The sequence below is a fragment of the Cinclus cinclus genome, chromosome 5 (genome assembly GCF_963662255.1).
Source record: "Cinclus cinclus chromosome 5, bCinCin1.1, whole genome shotgun sequence".
Lineage (NCBI taxonomy): Eukaryota > Metazoa > Chordata > Aves > Passeriformes > Cinclidae > Cinclus > Cinclus cinclus.
In genome coordinates, this window is record NC_085050.1 from 49288168 (window position 1) to 49314554 (window position 26387).

The 26387-nt window shown below is 39.4% G+C and overlaps 2 protein-coding genes across 2 annotated transcripts; both read right to left on the reverse strand.

Annotated features, from left to right (window-relative positions):
• Positions 1-77: 77 nt before the first annotated feature.
• On the reverse strand, positions 78-9669 carry RRH (retinal pigment epithelium-derived rhodopsin homolog). Its single transcript, XM_062493829.1, has 7 exons — positions 9564-9669; positions 5983-6173; positions 4307-4406; positions 3447-3600; positions 2924-3092; positions 724-902; positions 78-207 (listed from the first exon to the last, which is right to left on the reverse strand). Exons 1-7 carry the CDS (start codon positions 9667-9669, stop codon positions 78-80), a joined length of 1029 nt encoding a protein of 342 aa, XP_062349813.1.
• Positions 9670-15372: 5703 nt separating this feature from the next.
• GAR1 (GAR1 ribonucleoprotein) lies at positions 15373-18889 on the reverse strand. The gene is made up of 6 exons (XM_062493765.1): positions 18691-18889; positions 18455-18609; positions 17580-17639; positions 17063-17171; positions 16161-16271; positions 15373-15859 (listed from the first exon to the last, which is right to left on the reverse strand). Exons 1-6 carry the CDS (start codon positions 18887-18889, stop codon positions 15846-15848), a joined length of 648 nt encoding a protein of 215 aa, XP_062349749.1. The 3' UTR covers positions 15373-15845.
• Between the last annotated feature and the right edge of the window lie 7498 nt (positions 18890-26387).

Below are 26387 nucleotides of genomic sequence, written 5' to 3' on the forward strand. Positions count from 1 at the left end.
GAAAGATTATTATTTAAAAATAAATTGTCCAAAAGATTAATTAACTTGAACCCAGATTTCACTCCTTTCCATGAAATTTATGCAGGCAAATGACTGGAGTTCTGCGATGTCAATACACTTTGAGATACACTCATGGGCAAAGCATTGTTTATGGTTATCTCTTGTCTTGTCTGACACCGCACCATTGCCAGGATTGCCCTCCGAAACCTGAAAAGGGCAAGAAAGGGACAACAGAAAGAGTATTAGCTGGAGAATCAAACAGAAGGGAAAAAATTGGTAAGATGGTTTTAACTATTACAATAGTTTTCAATTCTAGCGGAATGTACTTAATAAAAAAGCCATGTATCAAACAAATCAAACAAGAAAATCTACACAAGTTACATGTTCCTAAAACACACACACTTTGGCCATAGTCATTAAAATCACTCTACTACTGATGCAACCCAAATTCCATACTGAATCTCCTTGAGAAAACACAAATGGGACTTTCAAAAGCTATGTTAATACGGTCTCAGAAATATGTATCAATTCAGGATGTTCTGATGATGATCATAACAATTTATTTTAGGCATTCCTGTCCAAAAGGTCATCTTCAGTAAGTTAACAGTGGTGTACCCTGTGCTCTTCACTAATCAGCTTGCCATAATTTCCAGGGGATCCTTCTATACTCAGATGATATGCTAAAATCATGAAACAGACTGGTAGTAATTTCAGAACACTTACTTTTTGTTTGCAATTACATAAATGCAGGGATTATAGAATGTGGAAGATTTTGCGAAGAGAGGAGCTATGATCGCCATTGCAGGAGAAATTTTCTTTGGGTCTCCAAAGGAAGACCACAAACACACAATAGAATATGGAGACCATGCCACCAAGAACATTATAATCATCACAACAGACATCTGTAAAATGAGAGGAACAGACACATAACCAGTATTACCTCAAGATGAAGACCTCAAAATAAAACCTCATAACAAAAGCACATGAACCTAGCTGAAAACAGAGTTATCCTGAATTAAATAATAAATAAACTAGCACACCTGGCACATTCTGACAGTCTACACTGAGATCTCACTTTGGGGATTTAATAGCACACCTCACTGCCATGGTGTTTGACGTGGTGTCATTTCATTACATACAATATTCCTTCAAAATCAGCACTACTCATTATATTAAACCTGCCTATCAGGAGTTTCAATAACCAGAGAGTTCTTCACACATGAACTATGACCCCCATAACAAATCACTCTGGGATGCTATTACAAACAATACAGATGAACAGAGACTAAAATCTAAGCCAAATATTTAATTAGGCTGTTAATAAAAATGTTTCATAAGGCTTAATAATGGTATCATTAAACAAAAGAAAGTAAGTGTTCTAGGACATATAGTTAAGGAACCCAGAAGTGCCTGCTTTATTTAATGAAGCATAATAGATATGTTCAAGTATGATACAGAGGAGGTATCTGAGCTGCCATGTTTTCTCTGCCTGCCTGCAGAGAGAACAATCTGGGCAGGTTGGGGCTCACACCCCAGGACATGCCATGCTGCAGCTAGACCTGGACAGTGATAAACTGGGGGTAGTAGAAATTAGGAGAGGTTATCAACTGAGACAGACTTTTCTGGCTTTTGCCAAGGACATGAATCAGTAATGGAAACTGGAGAGGAAATCTCAAATTAATCAAGAGGACAAAACAAACCACTAGAAAACCAACCAAAACTGCAGGGCTGCATACACACAGGATTCCCTAGTGCTGCTCACCTATGCCCCTAGTTAGTCTTTCAGAGATGAACAAAATTAAGAACAAGAAGTAAACAGCTATTTTGTATGAGCTGCTATAAAGCACAATCAATGCACAAGCAGTGACTCTCACAGAAGATCCTTATTTAAATACCAAACACAATACCAAAATGTAAGAAAGAACACTTTCATTTAGAAGTTTGGTGCATAGACAGCTTAGAGGATGATAATTTGCAAAAAGCAGATAGTAGTCCAGATCTAAATAAGGATATTGCTTAACTCCAAAGCATTGATTCTTTTTCCTTTTTTTATTATAATGTCTTTAATTGCAAAAGAGAAAAAATGCATTTTCTTTACAAACATGAGTCTAAATTTTTAATTGAATTCTCAGTTTCAAGTGTTCTGAAAGTTCTTCACAAAAGTAAAACACTCAAATTATTTTTTTTTAATGTAAGAATACTATTCTTCAGAACTTTGCAGTAAGAAAGTTTTCCAATGAATACTGTTTGCACTGATAAGCAATTAAAAATATAGGCACATAATCTTCTGTCCAATTCTCTCTCACTTTTTCATCATGTTCCTTCATCAAGGGAGCTGGTGAACTTCAAGATTTCTCAAGGACTCATACATTAAAAGAATGTCAACCTTTCAGGCAGGGTATATAATTTCATGCCATAATTCACACTTGCTACTGTTTACATAAGAGATAAGCTCAACAGACTGAAAAGAACAGGGAGTGGAAATACACATCTTGGGATCTGGAAATGCATTCTCATTCCTAGGCCACGAGTTCAAATGAGAGTTGACCAATCCATTTCAGACTAGACACATCTGTGAAATAAGCAGGAAGCCTAAGGACTCTGCAGAGACAGTGTGAAAGTTCTGGAACACCTCAGAGATGTATTTCTAGGTAATGACAGAGGAGAGACGCAAGGAAAATTTATGCTGTTCCCAGCCTTCAAAGTAGCTATTCATCTGGAAAGGGAATTTGACCAAAAATAAAGAATCTAGTGTGATAATTAAAGCTAAGACTTTCCACCAAGCCTCAGTATCAGCTAACATTTAGTGTAAAAGAAAAGGGGGAATGTAGGAAGCTGAAATGCTTAAAAGGCTGCACCATTCCTTTGCCAACAGGACCTTAACACAAAGAACATGCTTAAAATAAAAAATGCACTCATTTACCTTTGTCACATCTACTTGGTCAGACCAATCTATGTTAATGCTCTCTAGGCAGTTACTGCTGGCATATTGTTTCATTGTCCGGGAAACATTGTAATAACAGTAAAACATGACTGTTAAGGGCACAACAAAATTAACAGCAATTACACTCATTGTGTAGGAAATAAAGGACCTGATAAGACAGAAAAACAAAACAGAGTAACTTACAAATAGCCATCCAGGAAAAGTTACCAAAAAATTTGGTATTTTGATTTGGTTATGACATTATATAACAAGCTCAAAAATAATAAGGAAATTTTTCTTTAGCTAATTGTTTTCATTAGAAACTACAAGTATTGAAGTTCTGAAGCATATCTCAACTACTACTTTTTTTTTTCCTAGATTTGCTCTATGTTATTTCCATTGTTTTAAATTACTGTTAAAAATTTTGCTTCATACTTCAGAAAGTAGTTATGCTCCTACAGAGGTGAATCCTAGACTTCAGTGAGCCAGCAAAGTTAAAGGAAAGCAAGAGGGGGAATCTTACGCATCATTTTTCCTCCAATTTACTGTGCACGTTGCTCCAGTGGGATCTGGAGCGTAGCTGGCCCAACCTGCAGTAGGCATGGAAGACCAGAAGACTGCATTTATCCAAGCAGCAAGGATAAGAGTGGCATAGCTACGGGTGGTCATTCTTCTTCCTGCAGCCAAGTAGAGACAGTCACAAAGGGTTCTCATCTGCTGCTTCTTTCCAGTGGCAAACTAGAGTGACAAGTGGCTTCCAGCAAGCACATAACGAGTTAATAAAGATCCTTTCCAAGGCTCGCAGTCCCAAACACTGTGACATACCTGTTTCATTCTGGTGACTGACACCTCAGACCTTGCAGCCTTTAAAGCCACTCAGAGCAGCATCACCTGTTCCAACTCAGCATACAGACAATACCTGATCCCAACCCCATGCCAAAAACTTATTACACAACACTGCATTCAAATACATCCTTGGAAGATTGCAGGGGTGGAATTAACTGTTGCAACACAGCTGTAACAGAGGAGAGAAAAACACCCAAGATGGTGTTAACACAACAACAGAGGCACACACCAGCTTGACAGAGGTCAAAACCTCACACAGCCAGAGGCTTTTTGTGTGCTTCTTTTTGTATGAATGTGGCCCTCTAAAGACTGAAAATTACCATAAAAACACAATTTATAAATAGAGCAACAGACTAATTATGAATTTTTCACTTTAATGGGCAATATTAATGAGCCAACTAGGTAACTTAGCCAAGTACTGTAGGTTCAAGTTCTGCCCAGCACTGTAAGCATGGAGTCATTAATGAGAAAACAATACAATCAAATCAGAATTTTATTCCTCCCAACAGTGACTGAGTTTTGACCCTAAGTCAGTACCTATATCAGGCCTGCAGATGGTCAGGTAACGATCAACAGCAACAACAGTCAGCAAACCAATACTCGCCATCCCAAAAAAGATATTTAAGGCAGCATAGATCTGAAATTAAAGCAAACAAGCAAGAAAATAATTTCTGAGGAATCTTTCAAAGATACAAGCACAAGTCTGTGTGCTGAACACAATTCAGCCAGAATTCTGTTAAATAATCAAGGTCTTGAAGGTCTTAATTCAATGCAGGCAATTTGAAGGTAACTTGTTAAAAAGTAAGCATCTCAAAAGCACCTGCTTGTGTGCATATTAGAAATCCTAAAGACAATAATCTCAAAACCAAAGCAACACTGTCCTTCAATAAATAAATTTTGAGATTCAGAGTTTGGAGGGGTTTATTTCATGCTTTCAATATATGTTGAGAAAACCTGAGGACCATTTGGCCCATCAGAAAGAGTTACAGCTTTTGCAAATATGAGGTTCTGAATTATCACTCTTTCACTGGTTGTGATGGCTTCACAGATATGGCCCACTGATTTACCCCCTCAGGCTCCATTTTTATGCGTGTCAAATCTTTTGTACAGAGCAACACATGCTGCAACCCCAGCATGGTACAAATGCATCTGCCCTGTCATCCCATGGGAAGTCTGACCAGGAAGGATGACTGGAAGGGCTGTGTTACCACTGGCACTCCAGAAATACAGGGCCCTGAGCCAGAGCACATGGCACCAGCAGTTATAACAGAACCACATGGCATTCAGCCATCTCAGATCATAGGATTCATTTGGTTTAGGTTGACATGAGCTGTGCTTCAAGTGGTCTTAACTCTCAAATCAGTGAGCTCTCTCATCAACCTGAACACACTGTAAGTCAATCCAGATCCAAAGATGTCAAAAGTGGAGCTTCCTGCCAAGCAATGACTGAATTTTGAGCTTGAAGGTACTGTCTACTGAGGCAAGCAATGTCAGATTGTGATAAGCATCCATTATATAAATGTCAAGAATGTTTACCTTATGACACATTTTCGGTATATGCCTTCACATTACTACTCATATTCCTGGGCACTTAAGCCCAACAGTCTATCAATAATGAAAATTAGAATCACAATACAAAATGAGAAAAAGCCATCATCTCTCTGCTAAGGAAGTCTACACTTTTCAGTGAGTCTATTCTTAAAAACAAACAGCTCCTAAAAGTAGGCTAAATCTTTAATGGAGACCAAAATCCTTAGAGGCCTTTACTTTGGATATCCTGTTAGTCCCATCCAAAAAGGACATGCATTTGCCAGCAGAATTCACCAAGTTCTGTCAAGCTCACCATCAAAAGAGTAGCCACAAAGTTTTTTACCTATCAGCAAAATTATCAAATTTGCCTGTGCTACTATAAGCATCTTCATTTCAGGATTTGATTTTGTAAGCATTCTTAAAGCTATTTTAAAATGTCCAATTGATAGATGCAAGGTTACACTTTAATGTTTTCAGATTGTAAATATAAGCTTAAAGTGAACTTCACACAATATACCACCTCCAGAAATTGCTGGCAACAAAGAACATCAGCTTCAGGTCCAGAGTCAAATTCTGCATCTCTGCTTTATCTCTTAAAATAACATGAGGTAGAGCCATTACTTATTTTTCAGTCTGCTTTTAAGTGCTGAAAACTTTCTCTCTAACTGAATTGCAATTAATACCTGGCATCCAGTATATCCAAATTTCCAGCTTCCATGCAGGTCTGAGGCAGCAGACATAGGGTAACCAATGCCACTAACACCAATATCAGTAAAAGCCAAGTTGATAATAATTGCATTGGTTGCTGTCCGAAGCTCTTTGTACTTCACAAAGATGCCTAACACAACAATGTTACTGAAAATGCTTATGACTCCTGTAAAAACAGAAAAAGGAAAACTTTACAAAAGGTACACCAGCCAGCAATACACACACAGAAGAAAGTGCAAAAATGCAGCCTATTATAATATGTAAGTCCCAAGAAAACATTTCAGTCAAATGCAATTTTGCAAAGAGGACAGACACCTGAAAAGGAGAAAAAAGCTTTTCCTATTAGGCAACCTTCACATGGATTTAGTAAGCACCAACAGTGGAGAATTTGCCAAATCTAAGACTTTCAATGAAATTACAACAAGCATAGCAGAAATTCAAATGCATCTAGGATTACACTTCAAGCACTCTGGCCACCAAGTATAGCGCTGACCTCCATGGTAAAGAAGAATGTGGGTTGGTGACTGGCAAAACAAAAAGCACTGGAAAAAAACTTGTGCACCTGATCTAGCAGGAGGCCCCTGCCAATCCCTGAGATTCAGTAATTTTAAAATTAAATGAGGCAAAGTCATAGTTAACCCTCAGCTATCTCTCTTTTAATACCACAAAGGACATCTGTTCTCAGGTGCAGGTCTCCTGTTGGAGGTCCAACATCTTTTGGCCACAGTGACACCATCATCAATCTTATTCATATACTCACACATTTCAGGAATGACACTGATCCTATGTGCTCCTAATTTAAACAAACAAGGAGCTGAGGATCTGATCTTAAATGAACACCGCAATAAAAAAAACCACTTGCAGTGCCAGTTCTGTCAGCTGTCCTGGTGACAGATAGCATGTCATCTCCGAGACATGAGAGGGAGCAAAGGAGATTTACAAGTTTAATAACACAGACTTCTTATGAGGCATATTTTAACAGATATTACAGCTACCAAAAATTAAATCAGGCATACAATAAAATCGTAAACTTGTATCCTCAGGGTGAAGAAAAGATCCTTCTAGACACACTTATATTTCATAATTCAGAGTCCAGTCTTAAAAGTAAGGGGAGGGAAGGAGAGGCAACAAGAAGCATGGAAGAAAAAAGGGGACCTATATTAATTTAAAATGTTATTCTCACTAAAATAAACTAATAATAGAGCAAAAATCAAGTTTTGAAGAACAAAATATAAGATGGAAGATGGATTCCATCTTGAACAAAGTGAGAAAAAACATTTAGATACAAGAAATTATCTCTTCTCTATTTCTGAGGAACAGGTCAAACAGATAAATGAAGTTTCTCTAGGCACCAGTTAAGCAGTGCCCATTAAAAGAGCATTGAAGCTGGTCAAAGTGCTGGAGGACAACTCTTTTTAGAAGCAGCTAAGGGAGCTGGGGTTGTTCAGCCGGGAGAAAAGGAGGGTCAAGGCCACCTTATTCTCTACAACCACCTGAAAGGAAGGTGAAGCCACATGGGGGTCGGTCTCTTTTCCCAAGGAACAAGTGATAGGGTGAAAGAGAGGAAATAGAGAGGAATTGGCCTCAAGTTGCACCAGGGAAGAGTACTTTTGGATATTAGGAAAAAATTATTCACTGAAAGGGTTATCAAGCACCGCAACAGGCTGCCCAAAAAAGTGGTTGAGTTGCCATCCCTTGGAATGTGTAGATATGGTGCTTAGGAACACAGTTTAGGGTAGGACAGGGCGATGCTGGGTAGTAACATCAAAGCAAAAAAAAAAAAAAATCAGGTACATGTATAACATGGAGTTTACCTTTCCAGCTACCATTTTAAAATTATACCGGAGCATTTCACCACTATAAGCAGAAAGACATCCATGAGGCAGCATAGCTTGCTTCAGCCTGAGTATCCCCATTGTCATTGCAAAAAATGAATATACTGACCAGTGTAATACTTAACAATTACTTCCTTCTCAGAAAACAAGAGAGAAGCACTTAAATCTTTCAAAGAGTGGCACAGTGATGCACACTGTATCCAGACTTCATTCTCATTCTTATTTTTATACTTCTACTTATTAACAAGGCTTAAATCTTCCAGATGTGAAATTTGCTGCAGTAAGGCTTTTGTAAAGCAATCAATCATACTTTCAAATATTTTATGGATTACATAGTCAAAAACATTTCTCATTAAGAAAGTAAAGATTTATTAGACTCCCCCAATATAATTAGAAATAAAAAATGAAAAAAAAACTAAAACAGCAAAGTAATCCAACTTTTTTTTCCCCCAAGACATTTAATTTCCATGCAAGATTAAGAAAGAAGAACTGGGTTTATTCTGGCTAATTCAATTGATACCCTGTGATCACCAGTGATAGCTTTGATTCCAAACACCAGCTGGTCAAAACTATCTGAAAATATCACCTTGTTACATACTACATAATCAACTTTGATAAAAATATATCTAGGCTCCCAATATTTAACTCTTATTTATTTCTGCAGCTTCTTAAGAAGCCTACTGCTCTGTGTAGCCATTATATTAATTCTCCAAAGACCTTAAAAAAATTATTGTCTCTGCATCCAAAAATACCCACTTTGGCCAAACAGCATTTTGGTACTCACTACTTCAGACATATATGCTAAATAAACTGCGACCATCAGTGATACTATTTCATATAAATGTAAAATACATTAATATTTTAAAGTATTTTAAAATCTAACTACAACATGGAGAATTTGTGGTACAGTCAATGAATAAAGACTAAACTGGTTTGATTTTCCATAATAAATGTATAGAAGGCCTGTTTTTAAACACAGCAGTTTTCAGTTTTAGTTAGGTGGATATTTCATTACTGCGCCACTTGATGATTCAGAAAAGCACCACTGAAGAAGTTGTGCTTATGCAACGAGAAAGTTTTAAAGGGTGAATAAAAATAATTCTATAATCATTCAAGTTTAGCCAAAGACCACAGTAGCCACAAGGAACAAACACAATGTGAAGCCTCACAGCGTGCTTTTCTAACACGTGTCATTGGTAAAAAATACAGCTGCAACTGGAATCTGCTCTTCTCTGGTTAATGACCATCTCCCTCCCTCTAAGTCACATTCCAACCCTTCCCCTTACACCCCCCTAACAGACACCCGCTCAACATGCTCAGACTACACATATATTACTACAAACATGTGGCCCAGGAGAAATCTCAAGATAGCTTCAAGCACATCACAGAAAAATGCAAGATGTGACAGCTATGCCCTATTTTTATCTCTTTTGCAAGTTGGCAGAAACTAATTCTCACTCTTTTCTATAATTACACATCAACAAAATGTATTTTTTGAGAAACAACACTGCCTTCAAATATAGAAAACTTAGATTCTGCACACTTCAGATGTTTCTGCATATTTCAGTCATACAGCTGATTGCTAACCTGACAGTAAACATGGAGAAAACCATCAGACAGCTGTCTAACAAAAAATGAAATATCATCACTGTACAAAATGAGCAATCAGATCCACAAGTTCTATTTTAAAAAGTTACACAACAATTTGCAAAGGCCCATACCTGCTGTTATTAAGTAAGCTGCAACTATGTTGTGCTCAGTCTGTGTGAAGGCTGAATGAGCTTCATTGTCACTTTCTGAGGAATTGGATGAGTCATTCCAAGGCATTTTCGACAAAAGACTGTGTCTATCCTCTGCAATAATTCATGGAGAAGACGAAACACTACAAAACCCTGTCAGGCAAATTCTTTCATTATTCGACTGACTCACCGAACAGTTGAAAGAAGGGGGGTAGGGAGGAGTTCCCCCCACCACTGACAGCTTCAAAGTATGATTTAATTGGACTAAAGTGGAAAGAAGTTTACGCTCCCAAGCTATGCTAGAGATTGTTAATTAAAACAAAGAGCAGCACAGAACTGAGTAAATTTTGAACAGTGTGCTTAAACTTCATTCTTACTGCTAATGAGATTAACTGTCACATGCCCCCAAATTTCTTCCCCTCAAACCCCTTGTGCAATGCTTTGGAAACCTCAACAAAAGTTGACTCTGTTCAATCAATCATCAGCCTGTCGTGGAACTAATTCCCATCATCATGCAAAGCACAAAACCCTGCAGTACAGCATGAAGAGACAAATGTCAGTTTCCTTAAAAAAAGAATACATTTACTCTAAAGCCCATCCCTTCAAATCTTTTAAGACTTATTCTTCAAGGGTCTTTGTTTGAGTTAAACTCTCTGACAAAGACATAAGAAAAACACATTCCAGTATTTTCCTAAGTGAAGCAGGACTTTCAGAAAACTGAGTTGCTACCTTTCTAAAATAGCTTGGTCTATAGAAAATGGTTGTTGAATATGCCTCAATCTCCTAAACACAATACATGGAAGCTTACTTTGGGCAAATTTTCCAAAGCATCTTACTGGGCATTTTTCAAAGATCTGAGCAGCAAAAGCTCATGTTTTCTTCCCTTCCATGATGAGGTACCAGCACACCAAAGCAAAGACTTTTTTAAAAACCTGGCATTAATAGTAGCTACAATGAGTCCTTGCCCAAAGGACTTATACGCCATATCAGAAAGGAGCTGCTCCCCATCAGTCCTGCTTCATACAGTTTTTGCCTTCAGTCAGCATTCACACTGGGTGTAAAAGTGGAAAAGAGGAGCATCAATGGTTCTTCAATGGCTCTTCAGTTGTATGTGGTCCACCCACAGGTAGGACAAGCAGGTCCCAGGCTAGGGCTGTGCCTTCTGAGCAGCAATAAAGGGGCAATGTCACAGGAATACAGTCATCCCATAGAAAGTATATCCGAAGAGCTCTCTCTCTTCTCTAACCTGTGAAATACTCAGAGTGTTCCCTCCCAGTCCTCAGTTCCCCCAAACATCTGGCACCTTTCTTTTGAACATAAAGGTAAGAAAAATTTTATACAAACTTGGCAGTCACAGAATTTAGTCATCATTGCTAAACACGATCTTGCATCAGAATCCTATGAGCAGATGTCTTATTTAATGCTCCCATCTACACTTGCAGCTCTCCGGGTATTTGTATTATTACAGTATTTTTCCTGTCAGAAGAGGATTAGGCAGGAACAGGGTGGGAGGGTTCTGAAAGGCAAGATTATCTGTTTGGCAATGAAGCCACTTTCCTCGTGCAACACTGTCCTGACCTGAAAGATAAAGGCATGGCGATAATTTGAAAATTTGCTTTCTTCCTCTCACACTCACAAGATTTTCAAAGGTGCCCCAGATCTTGCAGCTTCCACAGAAGTCAGAGCTTACAATGCTGAATGTCTCAGAAAAGCAAACCACTACTATATTTACTCATATAGGATTCCAGATGTACAGTAACAAGTAACAAAAGAAATTTTATATTTGTTCATTTAAATGAAACTTTTTAATAAATGCAGTCCCTCCTATGTACAAATTGCTCATCTCTTCTCAAATTTGACTAGCAAATTTTTTACAGCAACTAGAATTGACAGAGAATAGTCAAAACTAAAGGCAGACTTCATCAAAAGTATTTTTTTCTGCAACACTGTAGTTCATAAAATGAAGCCAAAAATATAAACCAAGAAATTAAATATTGAAGTATTAAAATAATCCACATCTTCTAAGCCAGATAAAACATGTCTTACCACATTGCTTATTAATACTGGTATAAGAATATAAAATCCAAAACATCAGGTTGTTTTTATCCTTCAATAACACAGCATTCATTACAGGTGTCACAGGGGTACTTTATATAAAGTGAAGTGATGCTTTCCCTTCCCATTTGTCCCAGACCAGTAACAAAATCTAACTTGATTTAAATCCATTCTTCAATTTGGATGTACCTCTATATATATATTGAGGCAATGCAATGTGAGATTCAGCAAGATGTTTTCAGTTACGTGTAAATTGTGTATCAATGCATGAATTATGTGAGTAGAGAAACATACCTTTTGCATTAAAAATAAATAAATTGGAAACCAAAACCAACCCCAAACCTCCACCTATTTCTACCAGCAGTAACCCCGCTACAAACCCATCCCAAACCAACCCCTCCCACGTTTACTATGCCCTCCACCGGTGGAGGGCTCTCTAAGGAAAAACGTCCCTTTAATCTTTTCCCAAGCAGATGCAAATGGTTCAAACCCCAAGGAAAATAAATTAATAACTTACCTCTTTCTCCTCGTTCGCAGAGACTTTTACTAGACTTAAACTGTTGGTTAAAAAAAGTTTTGCTCTATAGAGATTTTCAGCTGACAGCCCTGAAAAATGCTTGACCCAACTAAGATTTTTATTTGCCATATATCACACAATAGCTATGCTTTTTTTCTTTCAATAAACAATACTGTTTCTTGCCAAGACAATGCTTCACAGAAGTGCAAATTACTTTGCACTAGTATATGTATGACAGTCCAGCATTTCTTCAGGCAAACATCCACATGTACAAGTCCGTGCCAGAGAAAAATCCTTCCTGTTCTACAACTGCCAGTGTTGCAGACATTAAAATATCCCAATTATTTTCTGCACTTCACCAAATTTCTCTGACTAACATAGTAACATAAGTAACATAGCAAATCTATGAATTACATTGAGCCATCCTATCCCAGCATCTTCAGAAAACACAAGGAAAATAAAAACTCCACAAGGAATGCAGGGGGCAGTAAAGCCATTTCCAATAGGTTGCAATTTAACTTTTATAATACACCTCCATGTATCACCCTCTGTTTAAGAAGGATTTAGATCCAAATAGAAAATAACCCAAAAATTTTGCTGTGGCATGGATAAAAGGCTCCAGGTCTTCTAAATACTTGTAAGCAATCTGATCCTGGTGATGCACCAGGTGTCCATTTCAAAATCAGCTGAAAGCCAGATCATACACCTGGGTCAAACCCTGCCATGGCAGTGGAGGACACAGGCAGGTGACACCACTACTGCTGTGTACTGAGCTGCTCTGAAGTTCACCTGAGCTTCAAAGGAATTTCCAGGACAGCAACCCCCCCTTGTGCTGCTGGAGTAGGTGGCAGGTGAGAAGCTATTTAGATGGTCCAGCTATGCGCTCCAAAGCCTACCAGAAAGGGGAATAAATACAGGGAACACCAAATTGTCATCCAGAGCCTACACTAACACCTTACCTCCACTCCCCTCACTTCAGACTGTATCATGACTTTTCTTCCCCAGCCACTACAACTACTTGAAATTTGCCATTTCTGCCAATATACCTATTCCTGTCACAGTACCTTTGAGCCCCTTTCCTATACTCTGCAGCAGCAGCACAGAGTATATGTAATTGCACACACAAATAAAACCAGAACATTTCACTTACTAGGGTCAGGAGCACTGTGACAGACTCACAGCTAGAATTTGAAGTTCAAGATTGAGAGAAAGGTGTCATAAAATTAGAGAACCACTGTCTTAGTTAATTTCAGCATTACACTGCAGACAAGACATCTTAAATTTTTTGAGACTGAATTTTCATCTGTTACTGTTAGCACCTTACTTATATTAGGAAGGCAGGGTCACAACATCTCAGAGAAGACAATGCAGAACAGGGACTGAATGGGCCTTGCAAATCCTCCCCTCCCCAGAATGGAGAAGGAAAAGGCATCATCGTATGGCAAACACATTCAGTTTCCCCGTATGTTCTTCCATCCTAAGAACATCATGGAGATCTAAGACTGTAAATTTTCTCTGGATATTTGCATAAAATCCATCCATCATTGCTTGTTCACGTAGGCCATGCCATAATGCCACTCGTGCATTTCTCCATTGGGACTGCAGTCCCTTCCTTATAACCAAGACGCCAACCTCTCCTCCAGAGCTGCAATGGATGTTGCTGTTTAGCCCCTCTGTACACAGAGGTCAAAGCCTTCGCTTTGCCCTTGCAGTGCCTTAGGCTGACTCACTGCTCCACCTGCTGAGAGACTCAGCACACTCCTCTGCCTGTCACACCCTGCAACTTCACAGGTCATGGCAGGAGCCTCCTGACACCCTGGCAAAAGCCACGTCCTAAAGAACAGCGAAGGGCAGCACGAATTTGGGTGTGAGGACTGTGTTCTGTTAGTCTTCCAAAGTCAGAACAATAACAAAAGAAGATCCAAGCCGGCTGCCCACGAGAGAAATACTGACATTGCAGATGCACTTCATTTTTTGTTGTTCAGCAGCAATGTGGAATGCCCAAGATGCAATTACTTGCAACGAATTTAGAGAAAAGGCATTTTTACAAAGCCTCAAATCAAAGCCCAGAGGCAGTTAGGCCTAGCAATGCACAGCAACAAAATCATGCTCACAGTTCTAGATTTAACTGACCTTGCTAAAGCTAGGCTTGTAGCAATACCAGGAAAAAAACCTGTAATCCCTCATTTCCTGATTTTCCTGAGGTTAAGAGTAGGCTCAGCTTCTTCTCCCAAATGCATACCTAACAGAAATTCATTGTTCTGTGTTTTGTTTCTTAAGCTGAAGAACATTTTTATCTATTGTCCTTTGCAACACCTATTCACATTTAAATGAATTCTTCAGTTTGTTTTTCCACTCTTCCAAGTTTTGTTTAACATTATTACAAGTAATGGTCACATTTGTTAAAACATTCAGTAACTGTCTAATCCTCATACAGAAAAAATACCTGTTGCCTTTCTTAAGCATATGGCTAACATAATTAAACTGTTACTGCATTCATCAGTTAAAGAGTGACAGTGCATCAATTCTGAAAGGAACTTTTTTCACACTGAACAAGATGTTCAAAATACTTGCACATACATTACTGCATATACAGATCCCTTTTCAAAAGTGCTTGTAGGAGAGTTCTGTGAACAGACTCCTGGCTCCAGCTGAAAGAAATCCAGGGAAGTTCTATTTTCACCTATTCTATTTCCAAAGTTCCAGACCAGAGAGGCACCCTGGTCTCCTCCATCCTTAGGAAGACACAGTCACACTATCTTTCCAGCAATCCTCATTATGCATCCATTTAAAGAGACCAAAGACTGGTACAGATTTTACCATGCATTTCTAAGCAACACAACTGAAAGCATTGTGTGCAGAAGAGCCCTATGATGGGCTATTTAATCTCAGCTCTACACAAACCCAAAGCACCACAGAGGTGCAATACCAGGACTTCAAAACCTTAAGAGAAACAGGCTAAGGGGGAATGCAGGGCCAATTAAAAACCCTTAGCATTTTAATATCAATGTAATTAGATACCATTCGATGACTATAGTATCAACCTTGTCTTGTTCATCAGACAGCAACTTCTAAGAAGACTATGCCTTAATGCCTTTGGCTTTCAATAATATTTATAAAGAAAAATTCACAAAATATACTTTGCTATCTCCTCCCTTGTACATTATTACACATTTAAAAATTATCAACACAAAAATTTGAAATTTAATTTAGAAAAAAGGTTCACAGAGGTTGTTTAAACAGCATGTGATTTCAGAGCAGCCCAGAAGATTCCATATAAAAGGAGGATGAGAACCAGGGATCAGTCATGCACATGTTCACACTGAAGTATGTCCATGCAGTGAACCTGTAGGGTCTTTAGAAAACCCACTTCAAAACTCCATTTACTCTAAACTCCAACATGGAGTTAAGCATTGACTGCAGTGCTTGTCAGAAACAAGCAGTTTAAGAATAACATTGAATTGTGGCTTAGTCAGAAAAGTTTACACATATTCTGAGCAGTCTTCAGCTCTTCACCTGGGGCTACACCCTCATGTGTCCATCAACAGTCATTAAGTGTAAAAATAATTGTAATTTGTAGCTTCAAGTTCTTTATAATAAGATTTTCAGGGTCCTTTACAAAAAAATTTCATGGTTCTTCACTTCTGCAGATGACACAATGAGACAATGACGAGATACTCTTGGCTCCATTTTTAATGTCCTCTTCCTATTTTAAGAGAAAAGAAAAATTCATCAAACAATTCTTATCTTAGCTGTGTTTAAAGCAAATTCTATACATAACATTGAATGAGCTGATAGAATAAAATGCAAAAAGCTAACATGGTTTTACACATGCATCAATAAATAGAGTACTGTGCTTCAGTTTAAACTACCAGGATGCACAGAAATCTCTTGCATAGAACTATAAACATCTATAAGACATTAAAAATTACAACATTCTGTTTAATATTTACAAGCCTTAGAAATCAGGAGCTACTCTTATTACTGAAAGGGAAAACCACACTCACCCCGAAAGCCTCCTCCACCACCTCTTCCTCCTCTGAATCCTCCTCCTCCTCCTCCACCTCTACCTCCTCTGAATCCTCCTCCTCTTCCTCCACCTCTGCCTCCTCCAAATCCTCCTAAACAAAAGAAAGAAATTACCCTTTGAGGAGCATATAAATTCTTGGTTATGCATTGCAATTTATTTCATTGACAGCTTCTGAAATTAAATGAAATGAGTAACAAAACAAACCAGAAAGAAACTGTCAGTTCCCAAACAGTTACCGGGTCAATTACTAGTACCTTGTTTCTTCTAGGGACCATCTGGAGCATTTTATGTATGGCTTAATATCTGGTATACCACATCCAAAATGCTATAGAGACTTAATAATTAACTTCTTACATAAGAGCAGAAAAATTAGTTACATATATTAACCAGTAATTCATTACAACTGTTAGTAATTATTATCTATTAATTACAACTCAAAATAACATTAAAACAAACTAAACCACTTTGAAACACTTGTGCCTTGCTGCAAAGGGACAGCGTATGGAAAAGAGGCAAGATACTGTGATGTAAGAAAAAGGAAACTTCAGCTTTAACTGAAGAGTACATCCCAGGTGATGTTCAAAAATTTTCTGTCTTTGTTATAAATCAGTATTCTCTCCTCCCTATGCTTTTGAGCTGTTATTTAATCACTCTCGCCACTTAAAAGGTATCACTGCTTTTTCTATAAAGTAAAACAGAAACATTTTGTTTGCAGTACAGCTGTTGATATTCAAGTACTCACAGCAGCTTTAGAAAACAAAACAAAAATACTCTACAGAACAAATGACCAAAGCAACCCATGGCATCTCAAATAACTCCAACATTCTGCAGCTTTCATTCTTGTGATCTTACCTCTACCACCACCTCTTCCTCCTCCACGTCCACCACCACGTCCTCCTCTACCACCTCCTCTGGGAGCACCTTTTTCTCCAGGGGGCCTTGGCAAAAATCTCTGAAGAGGTAGCAGCTTTGCTGGATCAATGTAAAACTGCAGGAATAGAGTTCCATTAGGCTTTTAAAATACCAAGACTAAAAAGCACATTAGTATCTCCCTTTACAAATACCCACAATTTGGTCTTATCCCATTATGTCAAACTGTCTTCTGCAAAAAGCCAAATAGAGAAAGCACACAAGAAGTAAATCACAGAACTAAAAAGCTGCTAAAATATAGATGATATTTGTGTGATTTTGTTACATCTTTTCTCACGGGGCAGGGAGAAGGAGTAATGTGGCAAACACAAAACTGAAAAGGACGAGGAACGTAATACCTATGTTTACAAAGGACAATCAGCTTTTAATGTTAATAAAGCTTTATAAAGTTTTAAATATCTGCTGACAAATTAGACATAGCTGACTGATGACACGCAGTAAAATTCTGTTACTGATATTGACTTACCTTTTGCATTTTTTTAAATGACGAGGCTTTCATATTCTCAGACAGTTTCACTGAAAAATACTGTTGGTTTCTTTAAGGAGTACTGCAGTAAAACATTAAAAACTGTGATTTCGATCAGTATATGGAAGGAACATTCAGACATTTTCTAAGTATTTTAGAAATTCAGCTAGATTTCATCACAATTGTAATTAAAAGTGGTTTAAACCTGCACATTTTACTTCACATTTAATGTGGGAGAGGAAAATGCATTTAGCTAGTGACTGGTGCTCACACAACCAACACAGGCTGAGTCTTAATTGGCATGTCACAGAGTTACTCCCGCAGCTATCCTGCTTTTGTCATGGATTCTGTCCATCTGGCAGTGACAACAGAACGTACCCAGTGTCTCTGTGTGAGGCTGGCTTTGCCAGAGATGTCCTGGCACATCCCACTTTTATGGGCAGGTTAAGTAATAAACTGGGCAATGAGCAACAAGACGTCTTAGTATAAGCTCACTTTATAATTAAATCATGACCAAAGTCCCCTAATGCATAAAAAAACCCCAACTTCATTATGGCTTAGTAACCTACAGCAGAAAATCTGGTCAGTTAGCCAGAAAAAGTAACAACCTGAACCACCATGTATCCCAAAGACATCATCAGTACTGGTACAGAGTGAAAATCTCTGACTGACTTCAAGTACTCTGTCACGTCAATAAAGCTCTAAGGCATTTAATGTGAATGAAGCACCTGCTGATACCAACAGTTGCATCAACACTCATATATAGCTGGTAGCCAAACCCTGAACTATTTTAAAATCCTAGAGAAATCCCATTTAATATCCAATCAATTTTTGTAAAACAAAATATTCTAAGTCACACATTTTTTTAAGGATACAAAGTCTCTCAGCTGTCCAAATATTTCATCCACTTTGCCAATCTGCTCCTTATTATCCAGGTACACTGGGGCATTGAAATAAGGCACCTTGTTTTCTTCTGTTTTACATTTACAAACTATGTCATCTTCACAGGGATGCATGAACTCTCCCAACACTGAAATAAAGAATAAACAAGCTGAAGAGCTGGAAGCAGATAATCTAAATTAAATAAATTAAGTTTCTCCATGTGACTTACAAACCACCCTTTCTGGAGGGCCCTGGTCATATCCTCCTCTGTTGAAGCCTCCTCTTCCACCTCCTCGTCCAAAGCCACCTCGTCCGCCACCACGGTTAAAGCCACCTCTGTCACCACCGCCTCCTCCACGGTTGAAGCCACCTCCTCTTCCTCCGCCGCCTCCTCTTCCTCCGCCGCCTCCTCTTCCACGAAAAGACATTCTCTACTGTTTCCTACATTGTGAACAAAAAAATCAGTTAAGATATAAAAGACGTGTCACATCTGATTTGCTGCACAAATTAGTCTCCTGTCAGCCTGGTTTCTAAATTTAATGGTTTGTCTTTTACAAACCTCACTAAAAACATGCTGGTCTATGAAAAATCAACTTTACACCTAAGATGTCATCCATTGCAACATCCAACTGCAAAAAGTGACTAGCAGTGATCAGCACTTTCTCCACTTGTCTGTATAAAGGCTGATGACAGTCCCTACCCCCACAAGTGGCACAAAGTGAAAACATCATAGAATGGTTTGGGTTGGAAGGGATCCTAAAGGTCACCTACTTTCAACGCCCCTGCTATGTGCAGGGATACCTTCCATAGGTTGCTCAGAGTGCCATCCAACTTTGAACACTCCCTGGGCTGGGGCATCCACAGCTTCTCTGGGCAACCTGTTCCAGTACCTCACCACTCTCAGTTCACGGTAAAGAACTTCTTCCTAATAACCTATCTCAACCTACCCTATGTGCCCTTGTGAAAAGTCCCTCTTGAGCTCTGCTACGGCCTCCTTCAGGCACTGGAAGGCTGCTATAAAATCTTCCCAGAGCCTTCTCTTCTCCAGGCTGAACAATACCCACTCTCAGCTTGACTGCAGAGGAGAGGTACTCCAGCCCTCTGACCATCTTCGTGGCCTCTTCTGGATCTGTTCCAAAAACTCCACGTCTTTTCTGTGCTGAGAACCCTAGAGCTGGATGCAGCCCTGCAGGTGGGGTCTCACTGGAGCAGAGCAGAGGGACAGAATCCTCTCCCTCACCCTGCTGCCCACACTGCTTTGTATGCAGCTCAGGACAGGCTTGGCTTTCTGGGCTGTGAGTGCCCATGGCTGGGTCATGTCCAACCTCTCACCCACCAGCACCCCCAAATTCTCGGCAGGGCTGCTCTCGCCCTGTTCATCTCCCAACCTGTGTTCGTACCAGGGGTCGCTCCGACCCTTCGGCTGGGCCCCGTTAAACCTCAGGAAATTCCCTCAGGAGGCCGCACTGCTCGGGCTCGGCCGCACTGGGTGCGCACCCACAGCGCCTCATAGGGCCCTCGGGACGCAGGCTGCAACCAGGGCGGGAGACCCCGGCTCCCGCGACCATTCCCTGTGGGATGACTGACAGACGGACGGACAGACAGACAGACACAGCAACAGCTCCATCCCTTCCCGCTCGGGACATACCTGCACGTGCGCACCGCCCTCACCCGGAAACACCCGTGCTGCCGCAAACGCGGCTGCCTGCCGTAAATGAAAGGGCGCCTACCGGCCGACACTGTCGCAAACGGCTTAAAATCCCCGTGCGCGGGTCCCGCACTCCTGTGGGATGGGCATGACAATGGCAGGAGGGCTCTCCACAGATATCCCCACAAATAGACGCCGTGTATAACAGCACTGATCTTTCTCAACAATCTGGCAGACATGAACGCCCACAATCAGCAGAACCGGTGTGATGGATAGATCAGACTCCCCTGCACAAAGAAAAGGAAAGTGTAACCTCAAAAAGTGCTTCCTTTAATAATTTACTTCAAGGGCTTTACTTTTATTATCTTCTCATACACTTACGATAAAATCGTTTAAGGCGGGAGGAAAGGAGATCAGATTTGTGATAATTGATAAAAGATTCGTGTTAATCATAAAAGCATTGGGGTTTGTACAAACCAGAATACTTAGGTATGAAATGAACCATGGGCCTTAAATAAAGAAAAATATATATGATTAAATCATTCTCTTTAAATCCCCTGTTATGAATATTGTGGTTTTTAATAAATTCTATTTGATACCAGTTTGTAAAACGGGGGTTTCCCACGGCCTGAAAGATATTGCAAAATCAGATTTCCTGCCTTTGTATAATCAATTTCAACCTGAAAGATTTTGCAATACCAGATTTCCTGCCTTGGTGTAATCAATCACAACGTATCTGTTAAGACCAGACCCCCCAGGTCTACTGTTCCTTATCTACCAAGACCAGATGACAAACTGTCCGGAGACTACAAGGCAATCCATCCTATAAAAAGGAGCTGCAGACCAAGGTTCGACAGAGCGTGGACTGGGCAGTGACTCCTCACATTCCCCAGCACTGCTTGCTCCGTCTATATCAAATAAAGCAATCTAAATTTTGCTAAATATCGAGACTTTGTTTCTCATTTTTAACAATTCGGTGCCAAAACCCAGGACATCCTCGGAGCCCTGAGAGTCACTGTGATTTCGGGGAGGCTCCCCACTCCTGTGGCCCCGGTTCCTCAGTGGTTCTCAGAACCCATGGACGTACCTCACAATATAGACTGAGCAAGGAAAAAGCTCCCCGGAAGACCACGGCAAAATCACCTGTAATTCTTGTGCACGAAGACCCAGACAGGAGCATCAAAGCTGTAAGTGTCTGTTTTGGTGGAGGTGACTGTGTGCTTGCAGAATGAGACGTGGATTTTTCCACGAACCGAGTGTGGAGTCCTTCCAACCGCGGTTCTGGTTTCCCGCGAGGGGCCCGGCTGGTGAAGGGATGAAGCGAGTGCTGCTTTCTCCCATCCTAGTCCAGGTAGAGGCTAGGTTCTTTTCCCATCCCAACCCAGGCAGAGGTGGGACTCGGGGGTGGGGGGAAGGGGCGAAGAGCAACACAGGAGTCACGGGGGAAGAGGGGAAAAGCTGCTTTTTTCCCATCCCAAGCCCAGGTGGAGGCAGAATTCCTTCCCATCCTGACCCAAGGAGAGGCAGGATGCGGGCAGAATACAAGGGGGAGCACAAATACCTCAAGACAGTCCCTTGAGGTAAAAATAAGACAAAGAAAAAGTAAGGTTTTTAAGTCCAAACAACCCACGAAAGGGTCAAAGTACTTGAAAAAAAAAAAAACTAAAAAAAAAAAAAAAAAAAAAACCAACAACAAAAAAAAACCAGTAGGTTGCCAGAAATACCACCGGGCAGCCCTCTGGGACACAAGGAAATTATACAAAAGAAAAAGTAAGGAAAAATTGATTCAATGCTGCATAGTAAAGTGCACCAAAAAAATGATCCGCGGAGATAATCTGTACTGGCCCGTGTTCGGATCATTTGAGGGGTGGATTTGTGGGGCATTAAACACACATGTTGCTTGTAAAGAACCATTTAACAGAGAGGAATGTGACAATGCTGCTCTGTGGACAGAACAGCTTAACCATCCATGGTATATACTTTAAGGAAAAAGAGGGTGAGGATAAAAAAAAAGGTTACCTGTGGACCTCTGGATAGTCTCCCACCTCCGTATAATACAAAAAATACAGGAGACCCCTCTCCTCCCGGTACTCCAATAGCTCTAAAGACTCACTTGAGTCAAAGAAATACAAAGAGATAGTATCAGCAGAGAGGAGGGAGATAATGACACAAAGGCTCGCCTTTACCCCCGGAGGGAAGTCCCATTACCGGGACAACAGGCTGGATTAACTGGATTTATAAATGTTCCCTTGAACACAGGGGAGGTAAGAAACTTTAAAAAAGAGATGGCAAAATAATTGAAAGATCCTCTAAGGGTATCTAAGAGACTAAATCAGTTCCTTGGACCAAGTATGTATACTTGGATGAAATTACAATCTGTATTAAGTATCTGATTCACCACGGAAGAAAGGGGGAGGGAAACCACGAAAACCCCCACCGAAACAAGGAAATGAGGCAGGAAATAATTCACTATGTGGAACCTGCTTTTACTGTAACAAGAAAGGTCATATAAAGAAAAATTGTAAGGAGAGGATATGGGACGAGAAAATGTTCCAAAAGAACGAATAAGGGTGTCAGGGGCTGTTTGTACTGGGGACTATACCATCTACAGAGCCCTTGATAAAATAAAAAAGTCGGTCCCCATGAAGAGGAAGTGAAATTTTTAGTAAATACAGGAGCGGAAATATCTGCAGTTAAACACCGAGCAAAAGAGTGTAAACCTAGTAGAAAAACAGCATTTGTAGTTGGAGCAAAAGGTGAACCATTTCAGGTCACTGTTATTAAAAATGTGCAAATTGAGACCCAGAGAAAAATTGAATTAAAATATCTGTTGTTACTGCCAGAGACAGAAAATAATTTATTGGGAAGGGATTTAATAACAGCATTAGATTTGAAAATTAAAGTATCCCAAGGGCAACTTAAAATTTTTACCCTAACCCAAAAGGACGAGGAGCAAATATGTCATGAAGTGTGGTGCACCCCTAGGGAAATAGGAAAGTTAAAAATGAAACCTATCAAAGTGAAAATCACTGATCCCGATCTACCTATTGGAGTTCGTCAATATCCAATATCACTGGAAGGGAGACGGGGCCTTAATCCTGTCATAAAAAACCTTTTGCAACAAGGGGCTTTAGAACCATGTATGTCCCCACATAATACTCCTATTTTGTCCGTCAAAAAGACAGACGGAAACTACAAATTAGTACAGGATTTGAGGGCTATAAATCAGCGAACTGTTACCAAATTCCCTGTAGTAGCAAACCCTTACACTCTTTTAAATCAGTTGTCCCCTGACTACACTTGGTATAGTGTAATAGATCTAAAAGATGCCTTCCGGGCATGCCCACTAAAAGAAAGTAGTAAAGGTTATTTTGCCTTTGAATGAGAAAACCCTGATGAGGTCGGGAAACAAGAACTGCGGTGGGCAGTACTGCCTCAGGGCTTTACAGAATCCCCCTATCTCTTTAGACAAGCCCTAGAAGAATTAATGCAGTCTTTTCAGCCACCAGAAGGTGTGAAATTGTTACAATATGTAAATAATCTATTAACAGCGGGAGAAGATGAGACATCTACTAGAAATGGGACTATAAAACTTTTAAACTTTTTTAGGACAACAGGGTTTGAAGGTATCCAAAGCTAAATTGCAGTTCACAGAATCAAAAGTAAAATATTTAGGTCATAACTAAGTAAAAGAAAAAAGAAATTGGATCCTAATAAAGTCTCTGGAATACTAAGCCTGGGACCTCCAAAAACCAAAAAAGAAGTGAGAAAAACTTTCGGATTGCTAAAATACTGTCGTCAATGGATAGAGGAATTTATTGAAAAAGCAAAATTCCTATATGAAAAACTTGCCACTGATCGCCTAAAATGGACAAAGGAAAATTATAAAAGTTTTGAAAAAGTCAAACATGATTTAATTCAAGCCCCTGTACAAAGTCTCCCGGATCTGGAGATACCATTTCAGTTATTTGTAAATACCTCTGATTAAACAGCATACGGGGTACTCACTCAGCAATGGGCAGGCAGTCAGAAGCCAGTGGGATATTATTCTAAACTGCTAGACCCTGTCAGTCTGGGTTGGCCCACATGTCTACAGACCCTAATGGCCACAACACGTTTAGTTGAAAAAGCCTGAAAAGTCACCTTTGGGGCACCCCTAGTGGTACACACCCCTCATAATGTAAGGGGAATTCTAAATCAAAAACTGAGAAATGGCTAACAGATGCCCTAATATTAAAATATAAAGCTATTCTAATTACTTTCCCAAATTTAGAGCTTAAAGCAACAATTGCTCAAACTCCTACACAATTCCTGTATGAGGAAACAAAAGAAAATTTATAACACAATTGTGTAGACATTATAGAATTACAAACAAAAATTAGACCTGACTTGGGAGAAGTTAAACAATTTTTTTCTTTTCTTATAAACAGATCCTCCAAAGTAGTGGAAGAACAGGGTTGTTTAACTTGTCAAAAATTCATTAAAAAAAAAAAAAGAAGAAAAAAGTCCGTCAGGAGGATGGAAAACTACTTGCAGACCCTTTGAAAAAAAAATACAAATAGATTTTACGGAATTACCAAAATTAGGAAAATAAAAATATTTACTAGTAATAGTAAACCAATTAACCTACTGGGTAGAGATATACCCTGCAGCTGGAGCCACATCACAAGTGGTAGCCAAAATATTGATAAAACACGTAATACCAAGGTATGGCCTGGTCCAAGCAACAGACTCAGACCAGAGGACGCACTTTACATCAAAGGTGCTGAAGTTACTGACCTCAGCACTAGGCATCAGCTGGGAGTATCATACACCCTGGTACCCTCAGAGTTCTGGGAAAGTTGAAAAAATGAATCAAACTTTAAAACAACAACTGTCAAAATTAATAATTAAAACTAAAATGCCATGGACAAAGTGCCTCCCACTAGCCCTGTCTAACATATAAACAATGCCAAATTCAAAAACAGGAATTTCACCATATGAAATGCTGTATGGTATGCCTTACCCTAAAGAAGTACACCTTGATCCGACCTTGGTTCAGGAATCTTCTCTTCAAAATAATTAAGCCAAGACAGGTTAGATAGTGACATCTGAGCCCAGAGACCTCAAAGTGCAAATTCAGAGGACTTGATGTTGATACCAGATCAATTCATCTCAAAGGTCTCCTGATCAGGACTGAAAGTCACCTGTCCTGAACCTGGGTGTGATTGTAGCCCGTTCATAAAAAAAAAGAAAAAAGGTGTCCATATTCTATTGAGTTGTGGTGGTGTCATTCCTATGGTGGGTATCTCCCATTCACATTATATATCCAATGTAAAACAAATTAATATAAAAAAACTATTAAGGTATTTAATACCTTGTCAGCCCAAAGAGAAATCAAAATTAATGATCACAACTGGTAGGAGTTATTTGAGAATGAAACAAAGAAAAAAAAAAAGAACAAGAAAAAAAAGCCAAAGCAAAGGTATTGGCAAAAAAGTGCTGGAAAAGGTTGTGTATACTGTGCTGTTACTGCTGTACCTCATACTGCAATGTTAAAGCTAAAAGCTGGAACAAAATTAAGAAACAATAACAAAAGAAAAGGACAAAGTGGGGGACCCCAGGACATTTAATCTCCTGCTGCCCAGGAGATTAAACAAATCTCAGCTACTACTACTACTCAGATACGGGCAACAACCCCGTAGTAGGCCTTAAAGAAAGCAAAAGGATGAAAATAGTCATGGGAGTCATCCTATTGCTCATTATGATAAAAGGAAATAGTGCTAATGCTTGTTCCAAGTGTTACCAGACAATCAGGTACAGTGGACACACGGTATCCACCCTTGCCTTCCACAGGCATATCTATTCGGCCTGCTATAAGCACAACTTAGAAATTTGCACTATTATAGGAAAAGTTACTAAGTAGCCACCAATTTGAAAAAAAAAAGGTGGGCTCCATGGGCATACCAAAGTTGCCTAGTAAAAAAAGCGTACCTCTGCTTCACAAAAAAAAAAAGGTATGTGAGAATATTCAGATCAGGAAAGAGTGCAAAATCACTACAAGGAAAAATTAATAAAGAATATAACTAAACGTTCAAGGGAACAAAAACAAACCATAAGAAAAGTTTTAACTTGTACGAAAAATTGAAATAACTCAGCGAACAGGACTTACCCACCTCAGAAAAGAATTTATTTGTAAAATTAATAAAAGAAATTACTGCTGAAATGAACTGAACTCACTGTTGAATCTGTGGAAAAATGCAAATAACTAAACAGTGGCCATAGCGGAGGGAAGGATT

Bases quoted from the DNA above. Each gene is read 5' to 3' on its own strand.
- RRH (XM_062493829.1), bottom strand. From the start codon at position 9,669: ATGCCTTGGAATGACTCATCCAATTCCTCAGAAAGTGACAATGAAGCT. The intron at 4,407-5,982 runs GTATTAATTGCA...CTTTAATTTCAG, and splicing joins TTGGATATACTGGATGCCAG to ATCTATGCTGCCTTAAATAT. The intron at 903-2,923 runs GTAAATGAGTGC...CTCATTTTACAG, and splicing joins ACCAAGTAGATGTGACAAAG to ATGTCTGTTGTGATGATTAT.
- GAR1 (XM_062493765.1), bottom strand. From the start codon at position 18,889: ATGTCTTTTCGTGGAAGAGGAGGCGGCGGAGGAAGAGGAGGCGGCGGA. The intron at 18,610-18,690 runs GTAAGTCACATG...TCTTTATTTCAG, and splicing joins CCCTCCAGAAAGGGTGGTTT to TGTTGGGAGAGTTCATGCAT. The intron at 17,640-18,454 runs GTATCCTTAAAA...AGAAACCAACAG, and splicing joins TTGGACAGCTGAGAGACTTT to TATTTTTCAGTGAAACTGTC.